The sequence below is a fragment of the Eumetopias jubatus genome, unplaced genomic scaffold (genome assembly GCF_037043125.1).
Source record: "Eumetopias jubatus isolate StellerSeaLion01/CBP00866 unplaced genomic scaffold, mEumJub1_p1.0 scaffold_4, whole genome shotgun sequence".
In the NCBI taxonomy this organism is placed as follows: domain Eukaryota; kingdom Metazoa; phylum Chordata; class Mammalia; order Carnivora; family Otariidae; genus Eumetopias; species Eumetopias jubatus.
Genome location: NW_028274810.1, coordinates 83754179 through 83780333, shown reverse-complemented (window position 1 = coordinate 83780333; position 26155 = coordinate 83754179). Strand labels below are relative to the sequence as shown.

Sequence of the window (26155 nt, the reverse complement as noted above, 5' to 3'; positions counted from 1 at the left end):
GGCAGGGGGTAGGGAGAAAGGTGGGAGGGAGGGACAGCTAAGCAGTGGGGACAGGAAGCAGCGGGGTCAGGAAGCAAAGGCCTAGACAACTTTGATGTGTCCTAGGGCAAACTGCTGAACTGCCCTGAGCCTCATTTTCTCTGTACTGATGAAGAAAATAATTTTCAGTTTGTGATGATTAGAGATCTTGTTGATGAGTGCCTAGCATGATGCCCACCACATAGTGGTTCTCAATAAATATATTCAGTGGCATCATACCAATGCAAAATAGCTGTAAATCACAGAAGGGACACTGAAAATTAATGTGAATTACTCAAGCACAATTCAAGAATTCTTGTTTTTAAACTTCTTTTTCTTCGTTTAGTCTCAAAAATGCCCTCTCACAAGATTACAAATATTTCCCTATTGGTTGTATCTTTTCCAACTAAAATTGTGATTTTTCTCCTGTATTTTGTAGGGAGTGTGAATAAACAGGACCAACTTCTCCTTTGTGTATAAGAAAGAATGTCGGCAGAAGGGACACCTCACTTGTTGATGAATTTTCATATAATGGATAGTCTCCATATAATAATGAAAAGAGAGCAAAGGAGATCAAAATACATTCAGTATGGCACTCATCTCTCTCCACACAAATTCGGAAATCTTTACTCAAAGCTCAAGGAAAAGCCTCTTCTAGTACCAGCCTCCATATGCAAATACAGTCTGTCTATAATTTGTCAAACTGCTTACTGGCTGAAGCAGCAGCCCTTGAACTCAAGGCTTCAAAAATGACTTCTAGAGACTTGTTATAACATGCAAAGCCAGCAAAAGCAAGTGAACATGTAAGCAAGGCTGGTTCTGGGCCAAATTCTCTCAAAAGGAAACAACAGCACAACAAACATGTAGAAAGGTGCTAAAAGGTGAAGATTTTTACTTCAAAGTAGTTAGTAACCGATGCAACAAGTCTCAAAGGAATAAACACCAAAAACCCCAAGACCCTAGAGTCAGATACTAAAAGGCAACCGTATCTCCCACTATTAACCATCAGTATAAATGTAAATCCTACACAGAGGCTAGAAGCAGCCCCAAAAGTACTAGAACTCCACATGCTTTGGCAAAGTAGTAGTGAGGCAGTCAATTATCAATGAAAACAGCTTGGACTGAAGGGGCAAGTGTATAAGAGATAAAGAAAAAGGAGATGGGAGGAAGGTGCTAGCGTGCCAATTCTGGGAAGGAGAAAGGTGTAATCTATGGGTTCCAAGAGTGCTCTGCGAATGAGAAGAAAATTTAAATACCAACACAAGGGACATGGGCAAAGACAAGGGCAAACTTAGCAGAGCTCTTCCGAGTCTCTGGATCTTTCACAGAACCTAGCATTTCTCACTTTCCTCTAAAACATACCCATCTCCACCCCTCACTTGTGTGGTAAGCAGCAACAGAAAGGACTCCTGCGCCTCCTGGTCCTCACGTCCTTATGTAATCCCCTTCCCTTTACTGTGAGCTGGACCTTGTGACTTGCTCCTAAGGAGTAACACATGGTAGGAGTGATGGCACGTCACTTTCAAGATTACCTTACAAAAAATAACTACCTGTCTTGTTCTTTCTCTTGCCCTCTTGCTCTCGTCTCTCTTACCCTCTTGCTTGCTCACTTTAATAAAGCTCACTGCTATGTTGTGACCTGCCCTACAGAGAGACTCACATGGCAAAAAAAAACAAGAAAAGTCATGGGACATCAATTCATTAGGAACTGAGGCCCTCCGTCCAACAACCTGTGAGGAACTTAATCCTGACATCAACCTCTTGAGTGAGGTGGGAAGCAGACCCTTCCCCAGCTGAACTCTGGGATCACTGCAGCCCCAGCTGGAATCCTGAGTGCAGCTTGTGAGGGACCCTGAAACAGGGGATCTTTCGAAGCCATGACTGGGTTCCTGACCTACAGAAACTATGAGGTATAAACAACTCTGTTGTTTTAAGCCACTAAATTTTGAGGTGATCTGCTAGGCAGCAACAGGAACTAATACAGTTATAAATATATTTGAATGGGCCGTTTTGATAGTCTACACAGTTCTTTACAAGTTTGTTTTTAAGAAGCATGTCTCGTTCCACATCGAGTATCTAAAATCCAAGTGCTCTTGAATTTGGAAAAAATTACATGCTTTCTATTTCATGTTCTCCCCTACTTTGTCTTATAGCCCTTCTGTATTAAAAAATGTATTAACTTATGCAAAATCAGATCGGCTTAGACATATTAAGCTTACCAAGAACTAGTAGCAATCACATATCCAAGTCAACTAAAGACATTAACTGTTCAAATCTGTTCAGAGTAAAAGAAGCTATATCTATTGAGTTATAAAATAAAACTAAGTGATGACGAGTATCCAATTGTTATTTCAAATTCAACAGCAACCCTCTGGAGGTAACATCTCTACAGTACTGGCTAAAACATACTTGTTCTCCAACCCACTGGCATCAACGCTGGGAGTTGCCAAACCTTCACTCAAGCCCCACCTAATCAAATTTAAATCCGACTATTATATGAAAAGACAGTTCCTGCTTACCCCATCAAGAACTTGGAAATAAAAATTGTTCTCTGACAGGACAAAAAAGAACAGATCACAGCAGAGGTTTACAAAATTTACTTTAAAGAACGATTAAGCAATAAGAGGATTAAAAGATTTGACAATTCCAAAGGAAGATAACTGGAATTAGGAAAGAGTCCAACAAAAGCAAAAGAGACCCAGGGAGTCAGATGTAAGTAGTACGACCCAGTTGGCATATTTAGGGAGAGGGCATATGATGCACAAACAAGCCTATCCTTATAAAAGCAATTAATGAATCAAGCTAGATAGTAGCTTGATTACACTAGCCACTAAAAACATCCAAGTAACTTCCCAGGCTCAGATTCTGCTTAGCAAGCAAACTTCTTATGAGAACTTGGCTTCCTCCTATAGCCAAGCATGCTGATCACTGAACACAATTACCCTGTCCACTTGAGAGTTATTATTTCTCCTTATAAATTAGTAAACTGCATTTTGGTTTTTATATAGAAGTCTCTTGTGGTTCTCCTTAGTGTAGGTAAATCCCATAATCTAATACCTCTGAATCAGTGATGGAAATCCCTTTCAAGACCTACAAACTGAGAACCAGGATTTGGGAAGTCCCAGCATCCTCCTCAGCCATACAACAGACCTCGTACTCTTCTTCCCTGTCTTGTCCCATTAAATGGGATTCCTAGCTGCCCCAAACCCCCAATAGTGTCAGTTCTCAAATCTTTGGGGGGAAAAAAAACACATTGTTTATCTCAGTTTGAACCACAGGTTTATAAAAGAAAAAGACTTATAGAAAGTAATCAGTAAGCTTATTCATGAGGCTTCTGGAGAACAAGAGAGAAATCAAGTACTAGTTTACAAGCAATGTCAGCCACTTGGAAAACCTCTAAATTTTGTTTGGAAACACCTTTTCTCTTTCATCATCTAACAAAAGAGACAATACCCAAAGCAGCACTTGCACAATTACAACATTAGCCCCCACAAAGAGCCCTTTAAACAGACGTGGAGACAATAAAGGTCTTCTTATTTTAAGAAATAATATAGTAGTAAAACACACGCCAGTGTTCTGAAATCATTTTTAAAGACCAACCTGGTTTTAAATCCCAACTCAGAATTTAACCCCTCTTGGCTTCAGTTTTCTCACCTATAAAATGAACTGTAGTGAACATTAAATGAGATCTGTGTAAAAAAGCAATACAATGTTGAGCCCTGAACAACCACTCAAAAAATCAGCTGCTACTATGATTTAAGAACACTACTAATGACTAGTCAATGAAATGCTCCTAGGTAGTCAGCTAGCAGATGTGAGCACAGCATCACCCAACCCACTTCAGTGTAAATCCCATAAAATTAAGAGCTCTAACAAAAGTGCCATGATTACAGCTTTGCAGAAACAAAGAGGCAAGATGATTATTAAGGACTGGACTTGTCTGACCACACGGTCACTAATATTTGCACAGGAAAGTATAAAGTGAGGTTTCCTGATGGTCTCAACACTAAATGCACACTCCAACAAGTACTCTGTACTCAAGAGGAATAAAATACCAGATAACTGCTTACATACTCAACAGAGGCTGCATAGAGCTGTCTCTCAGAGCAGAAATTAGGCTTCTAAAGGAATACTATTCACAGGGATGCATGCTACAGCCCTGCAGGCACGATCAGGTTTGATCATGTTATCTGGCAATGCAAACTTCCAACACAAGCTTAGTTTCATCACTGGAATGTAACCAATGCAGGAGTCAAATACCTGGTATTTTAGCCAGGTAGTAAGATACAGTCCCCTCCCAAATTTCTTAATCTCTTAGTACATTCTCATTACATTCTCATTGCATTAAAAGAATTTGACATCAACTGAAAGAAAGGACCACTCAGAACTGACTGAAATAAAGAAGTATAGTTGGTAACCACTGACAGTCCCATGTTCTAGGCAGAGTTCTGATGTGTGACAATCGTATAATTTTCAGAAATCCCTTCTCAAAAGCTTAACGCCCTAGGGATTTACCTAATCCCACCCCCCAAGCCATAAAGGGTTGCTGTGATATCAAGTGAGACAGTACACAAAGTGCTTTCATAAATACTACCAACTACACTCATTAAGTCATTAAAAAAGCTTTAACAAGAGGGCGACTGGGTGGCTCAGCTGGTTAAGCGACTGCCTTTGGCTCAGGTCATGATCCTGGAGTCCCAGGATCGAGTCCCACATCGGGCTCCCTGCTCGGCGGGGGGGTCTGCTTCTCCCTCTGACCCTCTTCCCTCATGCTCTCTGTTTCTCATTCTCTCTCTCTCAAATAAATAAAAAAATCTAAAAAAAAAAAAAGCTTTAACAAGAAACAGTTTAAATATAAAAGTATACATCAACATACTTTACAAGACTTTTTTTAAAAAAGGTACATCCATTCCCTGTTAGGACAATTCTTTGGGAAAGGGTTCAGAAAATAAATACATCAAGAGTCACATTCGTTCCTGAGAATTTATCTCAACAGCAAAAGGACAATTCAAGAGGAAAAAAAGAAACCTCTACATTCAAAGTCTAAGAGCACAAACGTTGGGAGCAAGCTAAATGATCACCAAGGTAGCTGTGGTACAACAGTGGAAGCTCACCCACAACAGCCATGACGACTGTAAGTAATGTCACAAAAAAATACTAACTTTTAAAAGTAAAATACAAACCTGCATGTGGAAAGACTACTTCTCCTTGTGTACCCTTCCCTTCTGGATCAAGACCATAAAAAAAAAAAATAAAAACTGAAATAGGTGTTTATTGGTATGGTGGGATTATGAATGATTTGCTACAAAATATAATATACTTTTATGATTTAGAACTGATTTTCTACAAATAAAAATTGAGATTATAGTGGTATGGAATTCACTACAAATAAGGCATTTTCTCTTAAGCAGACAGTCTTCACTTCAACCTAATTTCACAGTAACAAAAGTTAGTGGCAATTTTAAGGAGAGAGCTCACCATATGGTTCAAGTATTTCCAAGCAAGCAGATAATAACATCTAATCCACTCTGAAAACTGTAGCTTACATAAGGAATGTTGAATGTGTTCAATGGTTTAATCACAAGTCAGTTATTTTTTTAATTAAAAATAAGTATAGGGGTGCCCCGGTGGCTCAGTCGGTTAAGCATCTGCATTCGGCTCAGGTCATGATCCCAGGGTCTTGGGATGGAGCCCCGCATTGGGCTCCCTGCTCGGCGGGAAGCCTGCTTCTCCCTCTCCCTCTGCCCCTTTGCACCTCCCCACCCCCCACTGACACCAGTCGTGCTCTCTCTCTTGCTCGCTCTCTCTCAAATAAATAAAATCTTTAAAAAAAAAAATAAGTATATTTTCTCTTTCAGTTTCAGTTAAGGAATAGGATCTTCTCAATTCAAACTTCCTGTTTATATATCTACTAATTAAGGAAGTACCCTGCATTCTTTTTAATCAGTTAGGCAATACTTATATATAAAGATTATTTTTAAATGTTAAAACATTTTTGCCCTCTTCATTACATTTAAATCAAAAAAAAAAAAAAAACCCTAAGAATCAATATTTGGTATAATTTTTTCACATTTTTCTACCAGGCAGATTCAGAACCTGGCACCTAGTAATTATTGCTTAAGCTGTTCATCTAGGTATCAAGAGGCTCACTACTGAAAACAAATTTCCACATTAATGTTCTCTTAAGTAAATATCTCTTTTGGTTAAAATTTAATGGACTCCTTTTAAAAAAAGAAAAGTTTAATATTTTGCATAATTATAATTATGTGGTATATAAAATTAACAGGTTTTTTGAAAAATATTTTCCAGCTATTAAGCACTTTTCATAAGCACGGTCAATAGCTACATCTAATAACATTAGAAACACTCCCACCACTAAGGATGAAATGACATAAATCACTTAGGCCTGGCCAATATGAGGTAAAATTTGACCTTCTCTCTCACATCTGGAAAACCCCTACTGCTTTTCTGGCTACTGAAAAATTTCAAGAGTTTCAGCATCTGAAATACTGATGTCAAAAAGTAAAGTATTACTTGAACAGGCCCTGAAATGCACAGCCTGCAGTAGCCACTACTAGAAATTAGAAATAAAGGTAGTAAAATACACGCTTCACCCAAAGAGGAAACTAAAAAGAAAAACCTATCAGGAGTCAAAGTGATATAGCTCGAAGGCTTTCATTCTAAGAGAAGCATACAGTGCTTCAGACTGTTAAACTTCACCACCTACTTCAGATGAAGAAAGGAACACTACACTGGCAAAAGGACTGGTCAGGACTGCCAGAGAGGAGGGGGAAGAGTTCAGAGTGAGAAGACAGTAGGAAGGACTCTCCAAAAAGAGCAAAGACAGAAAGAAAGAAAAGCAGGTGGGACACATGCCCACCAAGAAGGAAGGAGTCTGGACAGCAGGACAGGGAAGCAGTAAGGAGAGGTAGAAAAGGCAATTAGTCCAGTGACCAGTGAGGCTTCATGGGTCACCAAAGCATTGGGGCAGCAACAGGAAATAACATCATAAAAATTAAGTTCAGAAAATTAATCTGACATTACTCCATAAAATGGGGTGAAGGCAACTTAAATTGATGCTGAGAAGCTAAGCAAAGAGGCCACTGCAGTAACTAGGCATGAAACAGTAAGAGAAGGGACCTGTGGAAATGGGGCAAGGAAGGTATAAATGGCTGCTTAGATGCCTCTCTCAGCTTGCAAAGCATTAAAAAAAAAAATGGGGGTGCCTAGGTGGCTCAGTCAGTTAAGGGTCTGCTCAGGTCATGATCCTAGGGTCCTGGGATTGAGTCCCACATATGCGGCCTCCCTGCTCAACGGGGAGTCTGCTTCTCCCTCTCCCTCTGCCCCTCCCCCCACAACTCATGTTCTTTCTTGCATGCTCTGCTCTCTCGCAAATAAAATAAAATAAACTATGTAATTTCAAAAACGAGGATTCGCAGCCCATTATGATGATCAAGAATGATGTCAGTAAGTATGCATAAGCATGTCTATCACTGAAATTCTTTTAACCAGGAATCTACTCTGTAGAGTCAACTGAGTGCAAAGTCTAGATGAAAACAGGACCCCAGTACATACAAACATGGTATTCCGAGTTTAAGTTCACAAGTTAAAGTTTTTAGAATGCGCTGAAGATCCATGGTGGGTCGCTGGGGAAGAGTATGAGCAAAAAGACCAATCAAGTAGACATAAGAATTTGGTAAATCAGGGGCGCCTGGGTGGCTCAGTTGGTTAAGCAGCTGCCTTCGGCTCAGGTCGTGATCCCAGGGTCCTGGGATCGAGCCCCACATCGGGCTCCCTGCTCGGCGGGGAGCCTGCTTCTCCCTCTCCCACTCCCCCTGCTTGTGTTCCCTCTCTCGTTGTGTCTCTCTCTGTCAAATAAATAAATAAAATCTTTAAAAAAAAAAAAAAAGAATTTGGTAAATCTAAAATTTTAGGACAACCACAGGTTCGACAGAATTGCAGTCAGTTCAACTGATGGACTGAACTCCACAGTGCACCCTTCAAAGGAGCGCAGCAGTTCTTGACCACACAGAGAACACAATCACTGTGAATGACTTCATGTGGGAAATGAAACACACACAAGACATTCGTCACACTTACATAAAAAAATTCAGAGATACCATTAGCACCTCAATCTCCATGTTCTTTTGTGATAAATTACCCTGGGGCAAGCTCCAAACCAAGCTGCACACCTTTCCACCAATCCACTGAAAGTAAAATTCTGTGTACCTTCCCCCTTCAAATTATTGGAACAGGGCCAAACGAGATTTCTTTGCTCTGCTCTCTTGTAAAACTTGATAGACCGACCGTAAACTATGTTCAGAAAATGAAGAAATGCCAGGGTGAACTAGGCTTTTCTGCAGGATAAAGGAACAGATGTAAGGGAACAGAGGACTATGTTACCTTGGCTACCTATAGGTAGCTATCTATAGGTTACCTATAGATAAGGTCGTTTGTTTTTGTACACGTATAAACTATATGGTTTGACCTATAACATAACCACATTCTTATGTTACACTAGGTCTAGACTTAATCATTATATAAATGATTCCTGCAGTAGCACGTAAGAGCCCAATGTGCAAAAGATAAGCCTCCGGTTCACTTAGGAAACCTGTAAAGTTCATGAATAAAACCATGAAAACATCTAGATTTGCTTCGTGACCTACCCACCTCATATCCGCAAAGCAGGAAACAGCTCAACTAAGAGAAGAGAGAGTCCTTTGCCTCAAGATGGGAGCAAATACTTAAACCCACCCACACACCCAGTCAGCCGCAGGGCATTTTTAATTCTTAAATTGACAAGACAAAGATCTCAGTGTACCAGATATGGGTAAGTTCCCTTTTCATGCACTCCAGGAGATGAAAATTTCATAGATATGGCTACTATGTATACCAGGAAGACTGATACAGAAAATTACTTCCTCTACATGCTTTCCTATGAGAATCACAGACTGCATTAATCAATCAAGAGAACGGATTAATTGGTTAATTCTGGTTCCTCATCAGCAAAATAATAGTGGAAGAGAGAATTACACACAATACTGTTTAATACACACTTGAACAAGAAATATAACAACAAAAGTAATTCCTCTTTTCTAACACTATTATGTCTGGTTGTGTATATATAATGAGGGTATTTCCATGTCTCAGCAGATGGCCCAGAGAAAGTGTCCCATTGATGTAGTTACAACTATATTAAACAAAAGATCCTTTATAATAAATCCCTTATGTCAGATTCAACTTGGATGGTAACAGCATTGCTGATTTACTATTCATCTGATGTACTCGTCTTAGCAAATGTAATAATCAAATAGTTTGAAAATGTAAAAATATGCAGAGAAGGGTGAATGAATAGAGGCTTTTCAGTTTTGTTAGTTCTTCATCTTCCCCTTCACAACCCCATATCCCTCGGTATGGAAAAGTAATCTGAATAAAGAATACAGGGAATAAATATTTACTGAATTGAACTAAGGTCCCTTGAAGGGAGGGCAATATCAACTTCTGGAATAAAAGAGAAAATAAAGAGGAATCCATGCTTAGAAAAAAAGTATTTGTGTAAGATTCGTTCAACACCATATATTAGGCAGCCACTGTTTACAAAGTATGTTATTGGCTGAACCCCTGCCCTCAACAAACTTATGTGCAAGGAAATAGAAAACATTTACACAAATCACTACATATAAAATAAACTAGAGCCATAAGAATGACACAAATAACTTGCTACTTTAATTCCTCTCCATAGCTTTCTGGTTGGTTAGAGGAAGAAAAATTATAGAGGAGCTGTTTACTCTAGTTAGATTTTAAATAATGGGTAGACTCTGGACATGCAGAAATAAATAACAGAAAAACCCAAGATTTGGAGTGACAAAGATGTGAGTTCAACCTCTCTAATCCCTTTTTGCCTGGTCTATTAAAGGACGTCATAACACTGCAGTACCCCTGTGAAAATTGTAATGTATATGAAGTGGTTAGCAAAGCACCTGGAAAATCACATATGCTCGATATATTGCAGCTATTACTATTCCTGAGCCTAACAAAATAGAACTTGGGAGTCAAATCCACACCTTGAATACTCATGACCTTAGCTGGAGTCACTTGACCTTGGTACTCATTTTCCTCATGTAAAAACCATGGTACAAATATCTCCCAAAAATCTGTTGGGACATTCACATAAGCAATGAAATCAATGCCGAAGTATCTTGGAAAGTGTTAATGCATTATTGTAGTTATTTAGTTGGCTTACCCTCAAATAAAGTGTAGTGATGTGGATGAAAAGAATGAACACATTTTAGCCAAAGGAGGATAAAAGGGGAGAAATTTAATGAAGAGAGACTAAGTATCCACTGGATAAGTTACATCCTGCTGCAAAAGAACATGTTTTCCTGCATTCAAACATTGCCAAGACAGCTCAACATACACAATGGTAGGTCTGTCTAGTCATCCCAATATAGGATAGAAGGCAGATATTGGAATGAGTGGGGTTCCAAACAGGTCTCAAAGTGACGGGACAGAATTGAGAACCAGGTTCCAAACGTCAGATGCATCCACATTCTCAAGGTTAGAAGACACTTTATTTCTATCTTGTTCTTCAAAATGCGCAATCCCAAAACTATTATGGATCCCAGGAACTTCCCCAAACGATATTCTTTAAAAGGTCCCTTCATCTCTAACACATAGTCACTAATCTAATACAACAAAGTTATGAACTAAGATCTCATTCCTCCAGATCACCTGGTCTGGCTATGTTTTCTCTGAAGTAAACATTACAATAGCAAGATGCCAAAAATGCCCAACAACCACATGGTATCAATACAAGGTTCAAGAAACTAGGCAGATTTACCATTACTGTCCATACTCAAAGGTACATTTTGAGGAAAAAAGGATTCATTACACTGGTCAGGTGTTTTTACATTAATACATCAAAGGCTTTATTAATTTTTCTTCCCTTTTCTGCAAGAAAGGATGCATGATTTTGCTGGCAGACAATATATCACCTTTCCAAAATTCAATCCATTTTGGAGTCAACTGGGTTACTCTTATGGGACTCTAGGTACAAGAAGCTGCCAGCGTAAGGTAGCCCTTCTTGGGCTATAAATCCTAAAAGTACTTTTAGCCAGCCAAAAAGCCTCCAATTCCATGAGCCATTCTGTTTGCCATGATGGAAAGATGTGGGAAAGAACTTAACAGACTTGGTATCCACATCGGGTTTCCACTTGCCCTGATTTCAAAATTAGCACCCAGAAGCCCTTAGAGACAGACATTTCAGTGCCTTAGACAGGTGCAGACCGGTGAATGAGTCACTTAGAAAACCCACTGAAAAGTTACAGAACCTCCTCATCACAAGGGGGAAGACACTCTAAAAAGACATCTTTTAGATGCTCTCTGGCATATCCTAGAAAAAGTAGAACTGTTCCTCTTTTCTATCTTTTTAAAGATAGAGAAATATGGGCAAACTCCAAAATCTTAGACTTGAAATAGTCCTGGGAAACTAGTCCAACATCTTTGTCTTCAGATGGGAAAAAGCAAAGTCCAAAGAAGATGAACGTCTAAGCCACGGCTGGACGGTGGCTTCAGAGTTCGGGTCCAGAGAGAGCTCTATCGCCAAGTTATACCTTTCTTTGAGCGAGGAGCTCTCCAGCTCTCCAAATCACTACCAAATCCCTCCCTCTACTAGCCACTCTGCTATTTTACACTTACAGAGAGAATGCCTATGTAATGTCTATGGAGAATCTGTAGGTTTACTTAAAATAAATCTCACCTTATTCTACTTCCAGGGAACAAGACAGGATTCATTATGTCCCCACATACAAGAGTACTTGCCAGATCTCCCTCCTCAGGTTTACAAACTTGTCTATTCTAAGTTTTTCTATGGCTTCAGTTTTCTAAAACAAAGATGAAGGGCCACATTATCTAAATACATCCCATTTATTCCTGAAATAATCACTACTATCTTAACGTCCCTGAAAGTGGTCAAGTTTCCTACATGTAAAACATTAAGGAATCTTAAACAGAAAAAGTCCTCAGTTTTTAAAAATGAGAAAACCAATTATGCAGCAGAAGGTGCCTTTTCTGCCAACAGCTCTGCCCTTGGCAAATCCATCCTTTTTTAGGACATAGAAAGTAATAACGTTGCTGCCCTCCCACAGCTGGAACAAATAAGTCCTACAAGATCCTAAACCAAACCAATGTAGAAACCAAGTCCAGTAACCCAAGGTTAGTGAGCCTTCCTCAGTACTACAAAGATACACTCTTAAATATTCAACTAACAGGCTCATCTTTTCATATGTAAATTTAAAAAGCTGCTCCACGATGTACCTTTAAATTTTCAGGACTGCAACTTGAAGCTGAATGAAAGTGACCAGCAAGGAGACTAGCTAAAATATTTGTTGTTTTTAAAGATTTTATTTATTTATTTGACAGAGAGAGAGAGAGTGAGAGAGGGAACACAAGCAGGGGGAGTGGGAGAGGGAGAAGCAGGCTTCCCACGGAGCAGGGAGCCCCATGCGGGGCTCAATCCCAGGACCCTGGGATCATGACCTGAGTGGAAGGCAGACGCTTAACAACTGAGCCACCCAGGCGCCCTAGCTAAAATATTTGAAAATAATTTCTGGCCCTACTCCTAAGACATTTTACTATCTCCTTTTTTATGCTGACTTTCAAGAATAAAAGGCAAGTAAAGCACTTGCATTTACTTGCATTTTGAGTCCTTCGGCTAAGAACAACTGTACTTCAGACAACCAGCAAGGTTTGAGATGTTTTAAGTAGCCACTTCTTAGCAAGATTTCAACTAAGAAATGCTCTAAATTTTGCAAAGTGACACCAAGAGGCTAGTATTGGCTTTGATGAAAAAAAATGTTAACAAGAGCCAAGCAGTACTAACTTAACCAGAGATCAATTACTCTGAATGGAGCCAATTCTCTTTCAATTCTAAAGATTCACGCTTTCTTGATATAGGTACTGTTTACCCTAATGAAGATTCACACAAGTGCAAGCACACATACACACCCACACCAATACACATGTAGTAAGTGTAGCAAAAATACACTGTGCCTGGCTGAAAAGTCAATGCAATTTACTTCAAATTTTAGTGTTCACCTGGGTAAAGACTATATTTATACACAACCCCTCTCCCAGAGATGTTTCATTGCTTAAAGGGAAGGAAATTTAATGAAGTTAAACTAATTAGAAGCTGTGCTTATATTATTAATTCTTCATTTCTCTTTTGCCATTCTTCCTTGTAACACAAAACAAAAACACGTTCTCAGGGAGCCTGGGTGGCTCAATCAGGTCATAAGCACCTGACTTGGTTTCGGCTTAGGTCATGATCTCAGGGTCCTGGGATGGAGCCCCACGACTGGCTCGACGCTCATGGGGGAGTCCAACTGAGGATGCTCTCCCTCTCCCTAATAAGTAAATCAATCTTAAAAAAAAAAAAAACTATCCCATCCTGCACCTCTGCAGACCCTAACTAAACCAGAAAATGTTTCCCAAGTCTTACACTCTTCCATTCAAGTAATCACAAACTAGTCTGGCCAATACTGATCACTCCCTTCCCTAAATTCAAACCATACATAGCAAACACTGTGCATTCTTTTTGTTGTCATACGTATTCACTGCCTCCTTGACTAGCTACAGAGCTCCCTGAGTACAGAAACTTCACTCTATACTTAGTTTGTCTCCTCTGTGAATAAACAGTAGGTTATGCTTTCAAAAAATAGGGGCACCAATGGGGTGCCTTGGTGGCTCAGTTAAGCATCTGACTCTTGATTTCAGTTCAGGTCATGATCTCAGGTTTGTCTCTCTCCCTCTGCTCCTCTCCCAGCTTTCACGCCCACCCTCTCTCTCTCAAATAAATAAATGAGTAAAATCTTTTAAAAAATAAAATAAAATTTAAAAAGTATGGGCACCTGGCTGGCTCAGTCAGTAGAGCTTGTGACTCTAGATCTTGAGGTTCATGAGTTCCAGCCCCACACTGGGGGTAGAGTTTGCTTAAAAAAAAGAAAGAACTTCCAGGGTGCCTGGGTGGCTCAGTTGGTTAAGCATCTGCCTTCGGTTCGGGTCACGATCCCAGGGTCCTGGGATCGAGCCCCGCATCGGGCTCCCTGCTCTGAGGAGAGCCTGCTTCTCCCTCTCCCTCTGCCTGCCGCTCTGCCTACTTGTGCTATCTCTCTGTCAAATAAATAAATAAGATCTTTAAATAAATAAATATTAATTTAAAAAAACAACTTCTGGGGTGCCTGGGTGGCTCAGTTGGTTAAGCATCTGCCTTCGGCTCAGGTCATGATCTCTAGGTCCTGGGATGGAGCCCTGCATCAGGCTCCCAACTCAGCAGGGAGTCGTCTTCTCTCCCCCCACCCCCCCCCCGGCTTGTGCTCTTTCTATCTCTCTCTCAAATAAATAAATAAAATCTGTTAAAAAATTAAATTAGGGGCACCTGGGTGGCTCAGTCGTTAAGCATCTGACTTCGGCTCAGGACAGTCCTGGGATTGAGCCCTGCCATTAGACTCCCTGCTCGGCGGGAGGCCTGTTTCTCCCTCTCCCACTCCCCCAGCTTGTGTTCCTGCTCTCGCTATCGCTCTCTGTCAAATAAATAAATAAAATATTAAAAAAAAATAAAGTCTATTTAAAAAATAAATTAAATTAAAATTAATAATTAAAAATTTTTAAAAAAAATTTTAAATAACTTCAGTATCTGTATTTTGGGAGGAACACATATTAGGCATTTTTCTTAATCCTCCCCCAAAACATCAATTTTTATACAGCTTACCAAGATGAGATTTTTACCATCAATCATTTTACAAGTATTGGCTTCATTTACTCTAAGGAAACATGTTTTGGAGAGGAAGCCAGGTCAGAATCCCAAAATCCATCATATGTGATCTTGGGCGAATTAATTCATATATCTCAGCCTATTTCTTTATCTGGATAATAGATCCATCCTGATAGAGTTATTGATGAGACAATGCATGCAGACCCCTTAGAACCTATGGAATACATGGTGAGCAAATGGTAGTTATTATTACTCTATGAATAAATAACGAGGAATGCAGAAGGAAGAGTAACACTGCATTACTGCTGGAATATACTTTGGTTATCTACATATGCCTACGTCTAGGTCTGAGGAATTATATATGGATACCAAAAAAATAACATTTCTAACAAAAAAAAGAAGAGTGAGGTTTGGAAACCTTGTGGAGGAAAAGGCATTTTTGGAAGGGAAAAATGACTTAAAAATATTGTCATCATTTAAATAAAATCAACTTTCTAACTCAATTCTGTTCACTATTCTTCAATTAGACTTAAGCCTTTAGAGATTATAAAGTATTGTGTACAAAACAGCAAACGGTATTCCTTTATTTTGTATAATTAATTTTTAAAATCCGGGATTAGATTTTTGGTAGAGTGGACCAGGCTGAAACCACAAGATAAACATGGTTTCCCCTCTATACTTAGTATCTGATTCATCTGTTAACTTTCTGTTCAAATTTTGCTCCAAAAGCTAATTGAGAAAAATCTCTTCCCCAATAACCATATAAGGTTTATTGCTGTGCACTATTTTAATGATATTAGGCAGGTACAGGAGACATAAAGCCACCTACCTATCTTCTCTTAAAGCTCTAGGGGAAAAACAAGAACAGGCCCAAAACCCATAATCCAAGATGACAGGACACTGGGACTCCAACCACAAGATGATTCAGAAAGTTGGAAACAAAATCTTGTAACAGAGGAAGCAAGACTCTCAAAACCAAAACCACCAAAAGAGTTTAACTAATGCCTAACCACAAAGGCAGTCAATGAATATTTACTACAAATCAGGAGAAGAATTACCTTAATTTTGAATCCTCAGAACCTAGCACAGTGCCTAGATCAAAGAATATTTGCTAAATCAAAGAAAAAAATGTATTTAATGACTGGTATAAAAGAGAATCCAGAATACAGCTATTTTCCCTCCTTCAAAACATTAAAACAAATGTGGAAGCTATTAAATATTGGATACGCAAAAAATAAAACAGAAGAAAAAAACCTACAGTTACTCTCCAGAACAAGAGAACCACAAGCATATGCCACCAGCTTGAGAACCTAGCATACCTCTATTAATTCAAACTATATGTTCTACCTTATCACCAATACATTCTTATTGTCAACAACTAGAATCACCAGAAGTCGGTTGTACTTTATACTCCCATTTCTTTTAGATTTATGGCACTCTTCCCTATCCAAGTTTGGGTGACAGTAAATTTTGTTCTTGCAAATTTTAAACATTATAAACAAACCAAAATTCTTGTTCTGTAATTCTGTGTAGGTAAGGGAGGACTGACTGAGGCCTCTACCTTCTGGAATTATTTCACCAGAAACCTAACAGTTTCCTCTTCATAATGGAGCTCTAAACAACCTCCTCAGAAAATGGCACTACTCTAAAAATAGGTTATCAACATGTTCTGATTAGCGGCCAATCTAAGACTCCCTTCCACGGTAAAAAGAACCTAGCAACTGGATAATGAGGCAAAAGTAAGGACATCTGATGTATATAAAATTATTTTGTAAAATTTTAAAGCCTCAATTTACAACTGACTGGTTAATATAATCATTAATAATTTGTGCTCATGTTTTGGTTGCTTTGTTTTGTTTTTAAGACATTAGGGTAAGGTTAACATTCTTCCTATAATGAGATCATTTTGGTAAAATTCTGCAATATCCCACTTCTATCATGAGGATGGCAACAAGGAAAAGCAAGCACATACTTCTGGAGACTAAATTCAGACACATCTGATGAAAGACAGCTCCAAACTTCCCTTAAAAACAGTCCCACTTTTCTGACACACCAGTTCACTTACCTCTCCCATCGCTCTTCCCTCCAGAGCAAGTGCTTGAAAATCATGATTCAGTTCATCCATAGAACGTACCTATCATTCAAAATAGAGAAGGGGAAAATTTCAAGTTAGTATCTTGAATTTCACATACACATTAAACACAACTGAAAGGCTTTTCTATGTTTACTTTCAGATACTAACAAAGACAGTAACAACAATCAAGTGACTGACATTAAATACTCACTTACCTTTAATCATCAGGGTTCAAAGCCAATGACCCCTGTTTTCTCCCCTCCCGTTCCCTTTTTTTTTTCAAAACATGAAAAACACATAATCCAGGAAAAGGATATTCCATCACAAGAGAACTGTTAACTATTTCATACATTTTAATTTAAGAAGTAAAGATCAATAATCTGAAGGGCAATGACATATGATCAGTGACCTGAACATGGCTACAGACTAAAAAGGCCACGCGCTTGCCCCCAACTGCCAACAGCAAGTAGAAACCAGGGGACTTATTTGATGTGACCCAGCTATTCTTTGATAAACCTCAGGGAAAGGTACTACAAACTATGTAACGGAGTGCCCCAACATTTCTCCATGTTGGAAGATTTCTGGGGGCTCCTGGGATCTCAACTCCAGGAGAAAAAAAAACAGCACGTATCACAAGAATCCCTTCAAACTTCACCCATCATTAAATGTACTACCCACATCATAACAATCTTTCCAGACTTCAATTAACTCATCTCTAAGGTCATTGCTACAAGATAAGGTTAGATCAAGGATGAAGTGTGAAATAGTTCATTCAAAGCAATAATTCAAAAACCTGTGTTGTCCAATATTCTATAGTGCTCTCAGTTATGAGAGGCAAGCCATGGCTGCTGCCTGAGGCTGGAGGACAGCCCCTTGTTTATTCAAGAGGAAGTCTCCTCTTCCTACCGGAAAAAGACGGCAGCCGAGTGCCTGAAGCAGCAATCTCCCAAACCCCCTCATCTGACCACCACTACCTCCCGGGGTAGGTATACAACTGCCAGCAGTGGGTACATACAAAGAAGGAGGTGAGGCTAAGGCCAGGCAGGGAGAGGGAGGAGTGCGGAGAGCATGACCTGGAATACAGGTAAGAGAACCAATTCAAGGATTTTATTAACAGCTTCCTATTTATCACCCAATAATCTTAATTTGACTGAACTGACACTACATAAAAATACAGTCGCACTGCTGTTTTAAATCATGTATTTTCAAAACCCAGAGCTGATATATGCCACAAAATGACACATTGTGTCACTAAGACAAAACAGCTTTGGGATGCCTGCTAAAAATGTAAATTTATAAAATTCAAAATGAAGCTAAAATTCAGCCCAATGAGAACAAAGAGACATAGAGACAAAGCTTTTTATTGCGGTAAAACCACTTCAAAGGGCCTTGAAACAGAAGCAATGAACACGTTACAAGGTGTTTCCATTATTCCAGTAACACACAGAAGGAGCTCCGGAACCGCAGGTAGTAAAGGTAAGGGGGGGCCGGGGAGGGAGCGAGGACAGGGTACTGGCTGGAAAACTACAAATGTCAGATGAAATGACTGTGAACCTGCAGACCAGAATTAACATTTACAAAGCATGTATATCAAATGCGTAAAAACTCTCTATCTAGCTCTTTCTGTGGAATCTAATCGTATGTTTAACTAGAGCTAGGCATTTCTTGAAAATCCAAAAATCTACAAAGAGCTTTAACCAAAAATGTTGGAAATTCTATTTATATTCCCCCAAGGAAAAAGTAGGAGTAGTAAGGGAAGGTACAGAACATGCAGTATGCATATTCAGGTCATCATCACAAACACATCGTCACAGCTATCATTCCCATTTAAAAGATGGGAGGGGCGCCTGGAGTCAGTTAAGCATCTGTACCCTTGGTTTGGGTTCGGTCAGGATCTCAGGGTTGTGAGATGGAGCCCTGCATCAGGCTCTGTGCTCAGCAGGGAGTCTGCTCAAGATTCTTCTCTCTCTCCCTCTCCCTCTGTCCCTCCCCTCGCTCTCTCTCTCCCTCTAGAAATAAAATCTTAAAAAAAAAAAAATATGAGAAAACTAAGCCTCCAAGAAATGCCCTTCCCAACTATTGTTAAGAGGGAAGAGCACTTAAATGGCACTGCCAGAATCTAAATCCAGGTCTTCCAATTCATAATGCAATGTCCTTCCTATGTAACCATGCTGCCTCCAAGGCAGCCACAGGAAGTTACCACCCGCAGATCACAGAGACCTCCCCTTTCTGCTTGGGTTTTGAGGAGTTTGCTCTCTCGGTCTTTTTGCCTTCGCTTTCCCCAGTCTCCTCCCCCCACCTTCAAAGTCAGCCCATCCTGCCCTTGGAGCAATTTGCATTCCTTTCTATATGATCTTCCCATCTATCACATCTCTCTCACTCCCTCTCTCTCACTTCCTAATTTCCTAGCTTGCTCAGGTCTTCTTTCTCCCTCTCTTCAACTCTCCTCTCCTGCAGCCCTCTGTCTTTTCCAGGGGTCTCCCTCTGCCTCCCCTACAGGAGGAACACTCTTCCTCTTCCCTCGGTGTACTCCCTCCTAACTCCTGTAGACACTGGTGAGAAGGAGCCTCACTCTTCAAAGTTTGCAGTGCTAATCCAGAAACTCCATTATAAACCAATTGCCCACAGGTGACTAGACCAGATAAACCAAATCATTCTCACAAAAATGTTTTTAACTAGTCAGGAACTTACTGTTTACAACAGGAGCTATACCTGGTATGGTCATCGACACCAGACCGACTCTGCACACAAATTCTTCCTAAGAAACAAAACTAATGACCAAAGGAAGATGGTTCAGGAATCCAGAGAAATCAAAGAACAGAAATACTTTAGGCAGGTAACAAAGAAGCCCATTCTATCATAAAGGAGAAAAGGTGGCTGTAAATTATAATCAGAGCAAATGCTCCCATCACAACAGAACACTCTCCCACTTCTCGTGCTCTACCTTCCCCTTCTCTAGAATTTGAGTGCCAGGTTATTGTTAATTTCTAGCACTACTCACTAATTCCTTTTCCATTTTTGCTAAATGTAAGACGTCCTTCATTCCACTAACTGATCTTCCCTATCTCCTCTGGTTTCACCAATCTATTTTCTAGTTTTCCTCTTTGGGCTATTTGCCAGTAACATGTAACTTTCTCATAACCATCCAAAACTTTCTCAACACTGCTGCCCCTCCCCACAAAGGCATCTCCTGCTCCCTCTACTAAAGAGGCAAAGCAAGATAAGGACTTTACTGCCTGACCTACCTACCTAGCTTCATCCCACCACAGATATCATCAATACACATACCCTATGCTTCTGAGTTTCCCTTCCACTCCCCAGATCCCAGAACTTTCTTCTGAAAGCCTCAACAGCTGCCTCCTCCTCTCAGGAATCCTGTCCTAACTAGAGCTATAAATGCAGCAAATTAAGTTGTATGTTTTACCACACAGGAAGTTATAAAATCAAAAGAGAAATCCAGAACTATATATCACACTTGGAAAATTAAAAATTAAGCAAAAGTAGCACCTTACAAATCTTTATTTTAAAATAATCACATTCTAAAGTACCTGCCCTTTCCGATGAGGGAGCAGAAGGCTAGCTGAGGACAAAGCATAAGCCTACACCCTGCAACCTCTCCCTACCTCCCCACTCCTGGGTGGGACACGTGTGACATTCTTCCAGGAAGCTCCCAACTATCTTAATGTTAATACCTTGCGAGAGGGAAAAACAACCTTAACTTGACAATGGCAAGGCCTCCGGTATGTTGTATCTTTTTTTTTTTTTAATATTTTATTTATTTATTGAGAGAGAGCATGAGTACAAGCAGGGGGAGCGGCAAAAGCAGGCTCCCCACTGAGCAGGGAGCCCAATGTAGGTATCTTGTAGGTCGGCCCTCTTTAGCATATGAAAGTTCTTTTGAAACCTTCCTTTTCCTGGGGCACCTGGGTGGCTCAGTCGTTAAGCGTCTGCCTTCGGCTCAGGTCATGATCTCAGGGTCCTGGGATAGAGCCCCATGTTGGACTCCCTGCTCCGCGGGAAGCCTGCTTCTCCCTCTCCCACTCCCCCTGCTTGTGTTCCCTCTTTCGCTATGTCTCTGTCAAATAAATAAATAAGATCTTAAAAAAAAAAAAAAAAGAAACCTTCCTTTTCCTTACTTCCCCCAACTCCTGAGTATATTTATAATCACCACTCCTCAAGATCCCGGTGCAGCTCTTTCTGCCGACCGGTCCCGTCCCCTTGCTTTAATAAACAACCATTTTGCACCAAAGAGGTCTCAATAAGTCGTGGGTTCCAGACCTCACCCCACGGAACCTCACCTATATTCCAAAACCACATCATATGGCACCTGAACGTGGGGCTTTGAGTCTTCACATCTGAACTCAGCTTCGGTGCAAACTTGGTGAATACTTTCTTTCCTCTTCCTTTACTCTCATTTCAGGGGCTCTTCAAGGAGTACAGTCTTACAGAAACACTTTCATGTCCATTGCTCAGGCTCCAATCCTCTAGCCCATGGCTACTTATGGGGAGGAGAAAGCCTGGCTAGAAGTTAGTACCTTGGCCAGGACGGTAATAAGACCCAGAAACTTGGGGCGCCGATGTGGCTCAGACGGTTAAGCGTCTGCCTTCAGCTCAGGTTATGGTTTCAGGATCTCAGGGTTCTGGGATCCAGCCCCTCACTGGGGCTCCCTGCTCAGTGGGGAGTCTGCTTCTCCCTCTTCCTCTGCCTGCCCTGCTTATGCTCTCTCTCTTCAAATAAATAAATTAAAAACAAAAAAGACCCAGAAACTTGATGCCCCTCTTTATTCCTGTTCTTATACAAAGTTGTCTGTCTTGGGCACGGGACAGCCACCTAAGTGACTAGCGCGGCTGCCAATCTTAAGATTCCCATGTGAGAAACGTTTCCTCCTGATTGATCTAATGTGATCCCCTTCACATCCCTGGTCTAGCCACTTCTGCCCATGGGACCTCCACTAGGAGCTGGCTGAAACCAGTACCTTATGGAATTAAAACCCAACCGGGGACCGTTTCCTGGGAAAGCTGGCTCTGAGGACCACGTGTGTTGCAATATCACTTAGAATCATGACGGATTTCTAGCTTTACTGTTTTCTGTCAATGTCCTCTACTAACTACTTAAGCTACAAAATTACATCAGTAATTTCCCCTTGTAAAACTTTTCTAGTGTTCTCCATGGGTGAAAAACAGCAGGTTCTTCAAGGCACAGTATTTCAGTCCATATGCCAGGAACCCGTATGTAGCCTAGGATGCACCTGGGAAGCAGAGAGGAGGGCAGGCCTCCCTCCTACAGGGGCCTTTTACCTGCTGCGTTGATCATAGTGATTTTGTTTAGGGACACCTCGGGTTGCTTTTTTTTTTTTTTAAAGATTTTATTTATTTATTTGAGAGAGAGAGAATGAGAGACAGAGAGGAAGATCAGAGGGAGAAGCCGACTCCCCGCTGAGCAGGGAGCCCGATGCGGGACTCGATTCCGATGCGGGACTCGATTCCGGGACTCCAGGATCATGACCCGAGCCGAAGGCAGTCGCTTAACCAACTGAGCCACCCAGGCGCCCTTGGGTTGCTTTGACACCAGGAACCTTTGACGTACACATCCTGTGCGTGGGACGCCAGCGGGGGCCGCGGTTTCTAGGTAATGGACATTCTCTTTTCTTCAGTTCCCAAGGACTCTCCCTTGGGATGCCTTTTTAACCCACTGGACACAATTCGGATTGCAAAACTTAGGAAAGGTCTGAGCTCCGGTAACACTGCGTGGCCTCAGTGGGATCTATTCAACCAGGTCTCTGGTTCAGATCTCTGCAGGAAATAGGGCAAATGGACCTAGGTGCTACCTTCATTGCTCATACTTACGCCTTCATTGCTCTACACCAGGACCCTGACCTAAGGGCCTCTTGCAAAATGTGTGTGCCCAAATGCGTCAGCTTGTAAACTCCCCGGACATTTTGGGTGATAATTATCTAAATAGGCCTCTGAGTAAACTCAAACCATCCCAAAGGGGACTCTTGACTATCTCTCTCACTGTTCTTCCTAATAGATGTGGGAGCTTCTCCCTCACTCATTTCCTGGGTGAATGGCTATAACTGGAGCCATCTGTGGTTAGTCTACCTAGGGACGAGGACTTTAAGGAATATTCCCAAGCAGCTGCCGAAACTCCCTTTGTTTCAGGGGAATTCCCTGTCTTCTCTGGCCCAACATGGACTGCCTATTCCCCCTTATTGGCAGGAAAACATGGCATGTGCTCCTCTGGAGCTGATGAGATCAAGAACTTGGAACCCTTTCTCTGTCTCCTGGCAACACTTTGCCTCTCCGGTCTCCCTCTCCCCCTCCTCCTCTCCGCACCACCTTGGGTGTGGCCTGCATAACTGGCTTCTAGACTATCCTCAGTGCCTCAGGCACCATGGCTCCTCCTTTACAGTCTAGGAGCAAGAATCAAGAGGGAGCAGAAGGCTAGCTGAGGACAAAGCATAAGCTGACACCCTGCAACCTCTCCCCCACCCGCCACTCCTGGGTGGGATATGTGTGACATTTCTTCCAGGAAGCGCCGAACTATCTTAATGTTAATACTTTGCTAGAGAGGAAAACAACCTTAACTTGACAATGGCAAGGCCTCGGGTATCTTGCAGGTATCTTGTAGGTCGGTCCTCTTTAGCATATGAAAGTTCTTTTGAAACCTCCCTTTTCCTTACATAATCAGCCACTCCTCCAAACCCCAGGACAGCAGCTCTTCCTGCTCACAGTCCACTCCCTGTGCTTTAATAAACCATCCTTTGGCACCAAAGATGTCTCAAGAATTCTTGGTCGTCGGCTCCGGACCTCACCCCACCGAATTTCACCTATATTCCAAAACCCCATCAAGAAGAGCACCCCCCTGGACTTAACACCACCCACTCCAGATTTCCCCACCAGGTAAAAAATGGGAAAATGGTGTGGCCAAGGTAGAATATTCAGTATTTAAACTAATTTTAAGTTTGTTGGTTTAATTAGGATAGACATGTCTTTAAAAAATCAGCATTAAATGTAAAACTTTTATTCTACTGAGGTTTGCTGAAGGTCAAATTCATGTTAAGTCTGTTGCAATTTGTTAGCAAAAAGATGACTTAAAATGATGGTTAATCTTGTCTGACTCAAAGTTTTCATGGGTAACTGTTAAGATAGCTTTCAAAGTCTTCAGCAACCTGAAACTTTAGAAAAGTTTTCCTTGGGCGCCTGGGTGGCTCAGTCGTTAAGCGTCGTCTTTCTGCCTTCGGCTCAGGTCATGATCCCAGGATCCTGGGATCAAGCCCCACTTTGGGCTCCCTCCTCGGCAGGAGGTCTGCTTCTCCCTCTCCCATTGCCTGCTTGTATTCCCTCTCTCACTGTGTCTGTCAAATAAATAAAATCTTTTAAAAAAATAAAGTTCTGCTTGGGTGATAAATGTGATTGAATTCGTTGGGACATCTAGGTCTTTTCCAAATAGGATAAAAAGTGCTAAAGCATTAATTACTGAATATAGGTTTGCGCTTCTGACTTCTTATTGCAAAGAAACGAAGGATATTTGGGTCTGTTGGTAAACATGCTTTGTGCTTAACTGATTCACAAATTTGCCATCTAAAATTTTGGTGTTGGGGCGCCTGGGTGGCTAGTCGTTAAGCGTCTGCCTTCAGCTCAGGTCATGATCCCAGGGTCCTGGGATCGAGCCTCACACAAGGCTCCCTGCTCAGCAGGAAGCCTGCTTCTCCCTCTCCTGCTCACCCTGTTTGTGCTCGCTCTCTGTCAAATAAATAAAAATCCTTAAAAAAATAAAATGTAGTTTTGGTGTTAACAGTTCACAGTTGGTTACTACTTAAGTTTTCACTGGGGACTTAGATTTCTAGGAGTGCAAAATTCTGCTAAATGTAATGAAAACTGATGGGAATAAGGGAAACAACTCTGTTATGTAGAAAAGTAGGAGATATATAAGAAAGATATATAAGGAATAGTAATGCATTTTTGTTTAAGGTAAAAGAAGGTAATTTTGTCCTAAATAAGATGCTTGTTTGGAAAGAAATGGCTTGGGACAAAATCTGAATGCAAAAGAAAGTTGCAGAAGATTTGTGATGGGAAATCTTTGGAAAGGAATTTTAGGTGTGGTCAGAAAGCTGAAAATAAAGGGATTTTTCAAAGTACAGTGGCGTAAGATTAAAATTCTCTCTGTTCAAAAGACAAGTTTTCTTGGAATCTTTGATCTGCTCTTAATAGGAAAATGTAAAAGATTTTTTTCTTTTGTCTGCTCAGAAACCCAGTTTCTATGTTTGCCTTTATCAGGTCTTTGATCCCTAATCCTATTTAGGCATGTGCTTTAAAAACTTTCTAAGGTTTTAACAAACTTCCCCAAGATTTAAATCATGAACAGTCTAATCAGGCTTGTCCGGTATGTGACCTTATGGTAGAAGATCACCATCACTCAGTGCTTTGATTACTGAAGTGTCGTGTGTCACAGCCTTGCCAGTCATACTGTAACCTCTCCAGATTTTTTAACCATGTCCATTTCTGAGTTTTTGTCATTTATAGTTACTATTCTTCTCTTGTAAAATGTTTCATCTTCAAGGAGATACATATAAAGGACTTTTAGGGACAAACACAGGTATTCAATATAAAATCCTAAAACCATTGAAATGGGTAAGAATTTCCAGAAGGAACAAAAGATGCATTTAAATTAAGCAAGAATTAGTAACATGGGACTAAATGAACTAAAAGATTATTACCGTTTTGTGACTCTAGATGTTAACTCTTTTAGATTAAGGAAACTAATAAGATACCTATGACTTACAAGAGTATAATAGTCATTTGTAGACAAACTGAAGCATTTAACTTCTATGTGAACCCTCTGTTCAGTTCAGTATTCTTTCTTCCATGGCAATTATAGTCATTTCCATAAGTTCAATAAGAATCTGTTTCTCCTTGTAACAGGACACACTTGGAAAATACTGGTTATTTTACCAAGGCTTACTGGAATGTCCTATTTGAGAAAGACATGCACAGACTCAGATATGACTGAACCGCTTTAAGGAATAAGGTTGACTTTATGAAACCTGGAGCCATAAAGCCACTTGGAAATGTTGGACTGATACCTTGCTTACAGAGTTCCCAACAGCCTCACCAACTGAGTAAGGAATGTCACTTACTGGCAGGTGCGGGAACCTCAGGATATATTGGGGACTTCGAGAAGAGGAATCTGCCCACATCTACAGGTATTACAGGCATGTCTGATGGCAAGTACGTGGCTTGGCTTCTAGCCTGAGGCACTACTAAAAGTTCAACCTAGAGATTCCTTAGAA

General features: G+C 40.7%; 1 protein-coding gene across 11 annotated transcripts in view; it reads right to left on the bottom strand.

The window, feature by feature from the left end:
* Window positions 1-26155, bottom strand: part of PUM1 (pumilio RNA binding family member 1) — a 138045-nt gene that overhangs the window by 72711 nt on the left and 39179 nt on the right. For all 11 annotated transcript variants that reach the window (XM_088022520.1, XM_028114010.2, XM_028114013.2 and 8 more), the window contains exon 3: window positions 16854-16922. In XM_088022520.1, coding sequence (XP_087878646.1) covers window positions 16854-16922 — 69 coding nt within the window. The remainder of the gene's footprint in view (window positions 1-16853; window positions 16923-26155) is intronic.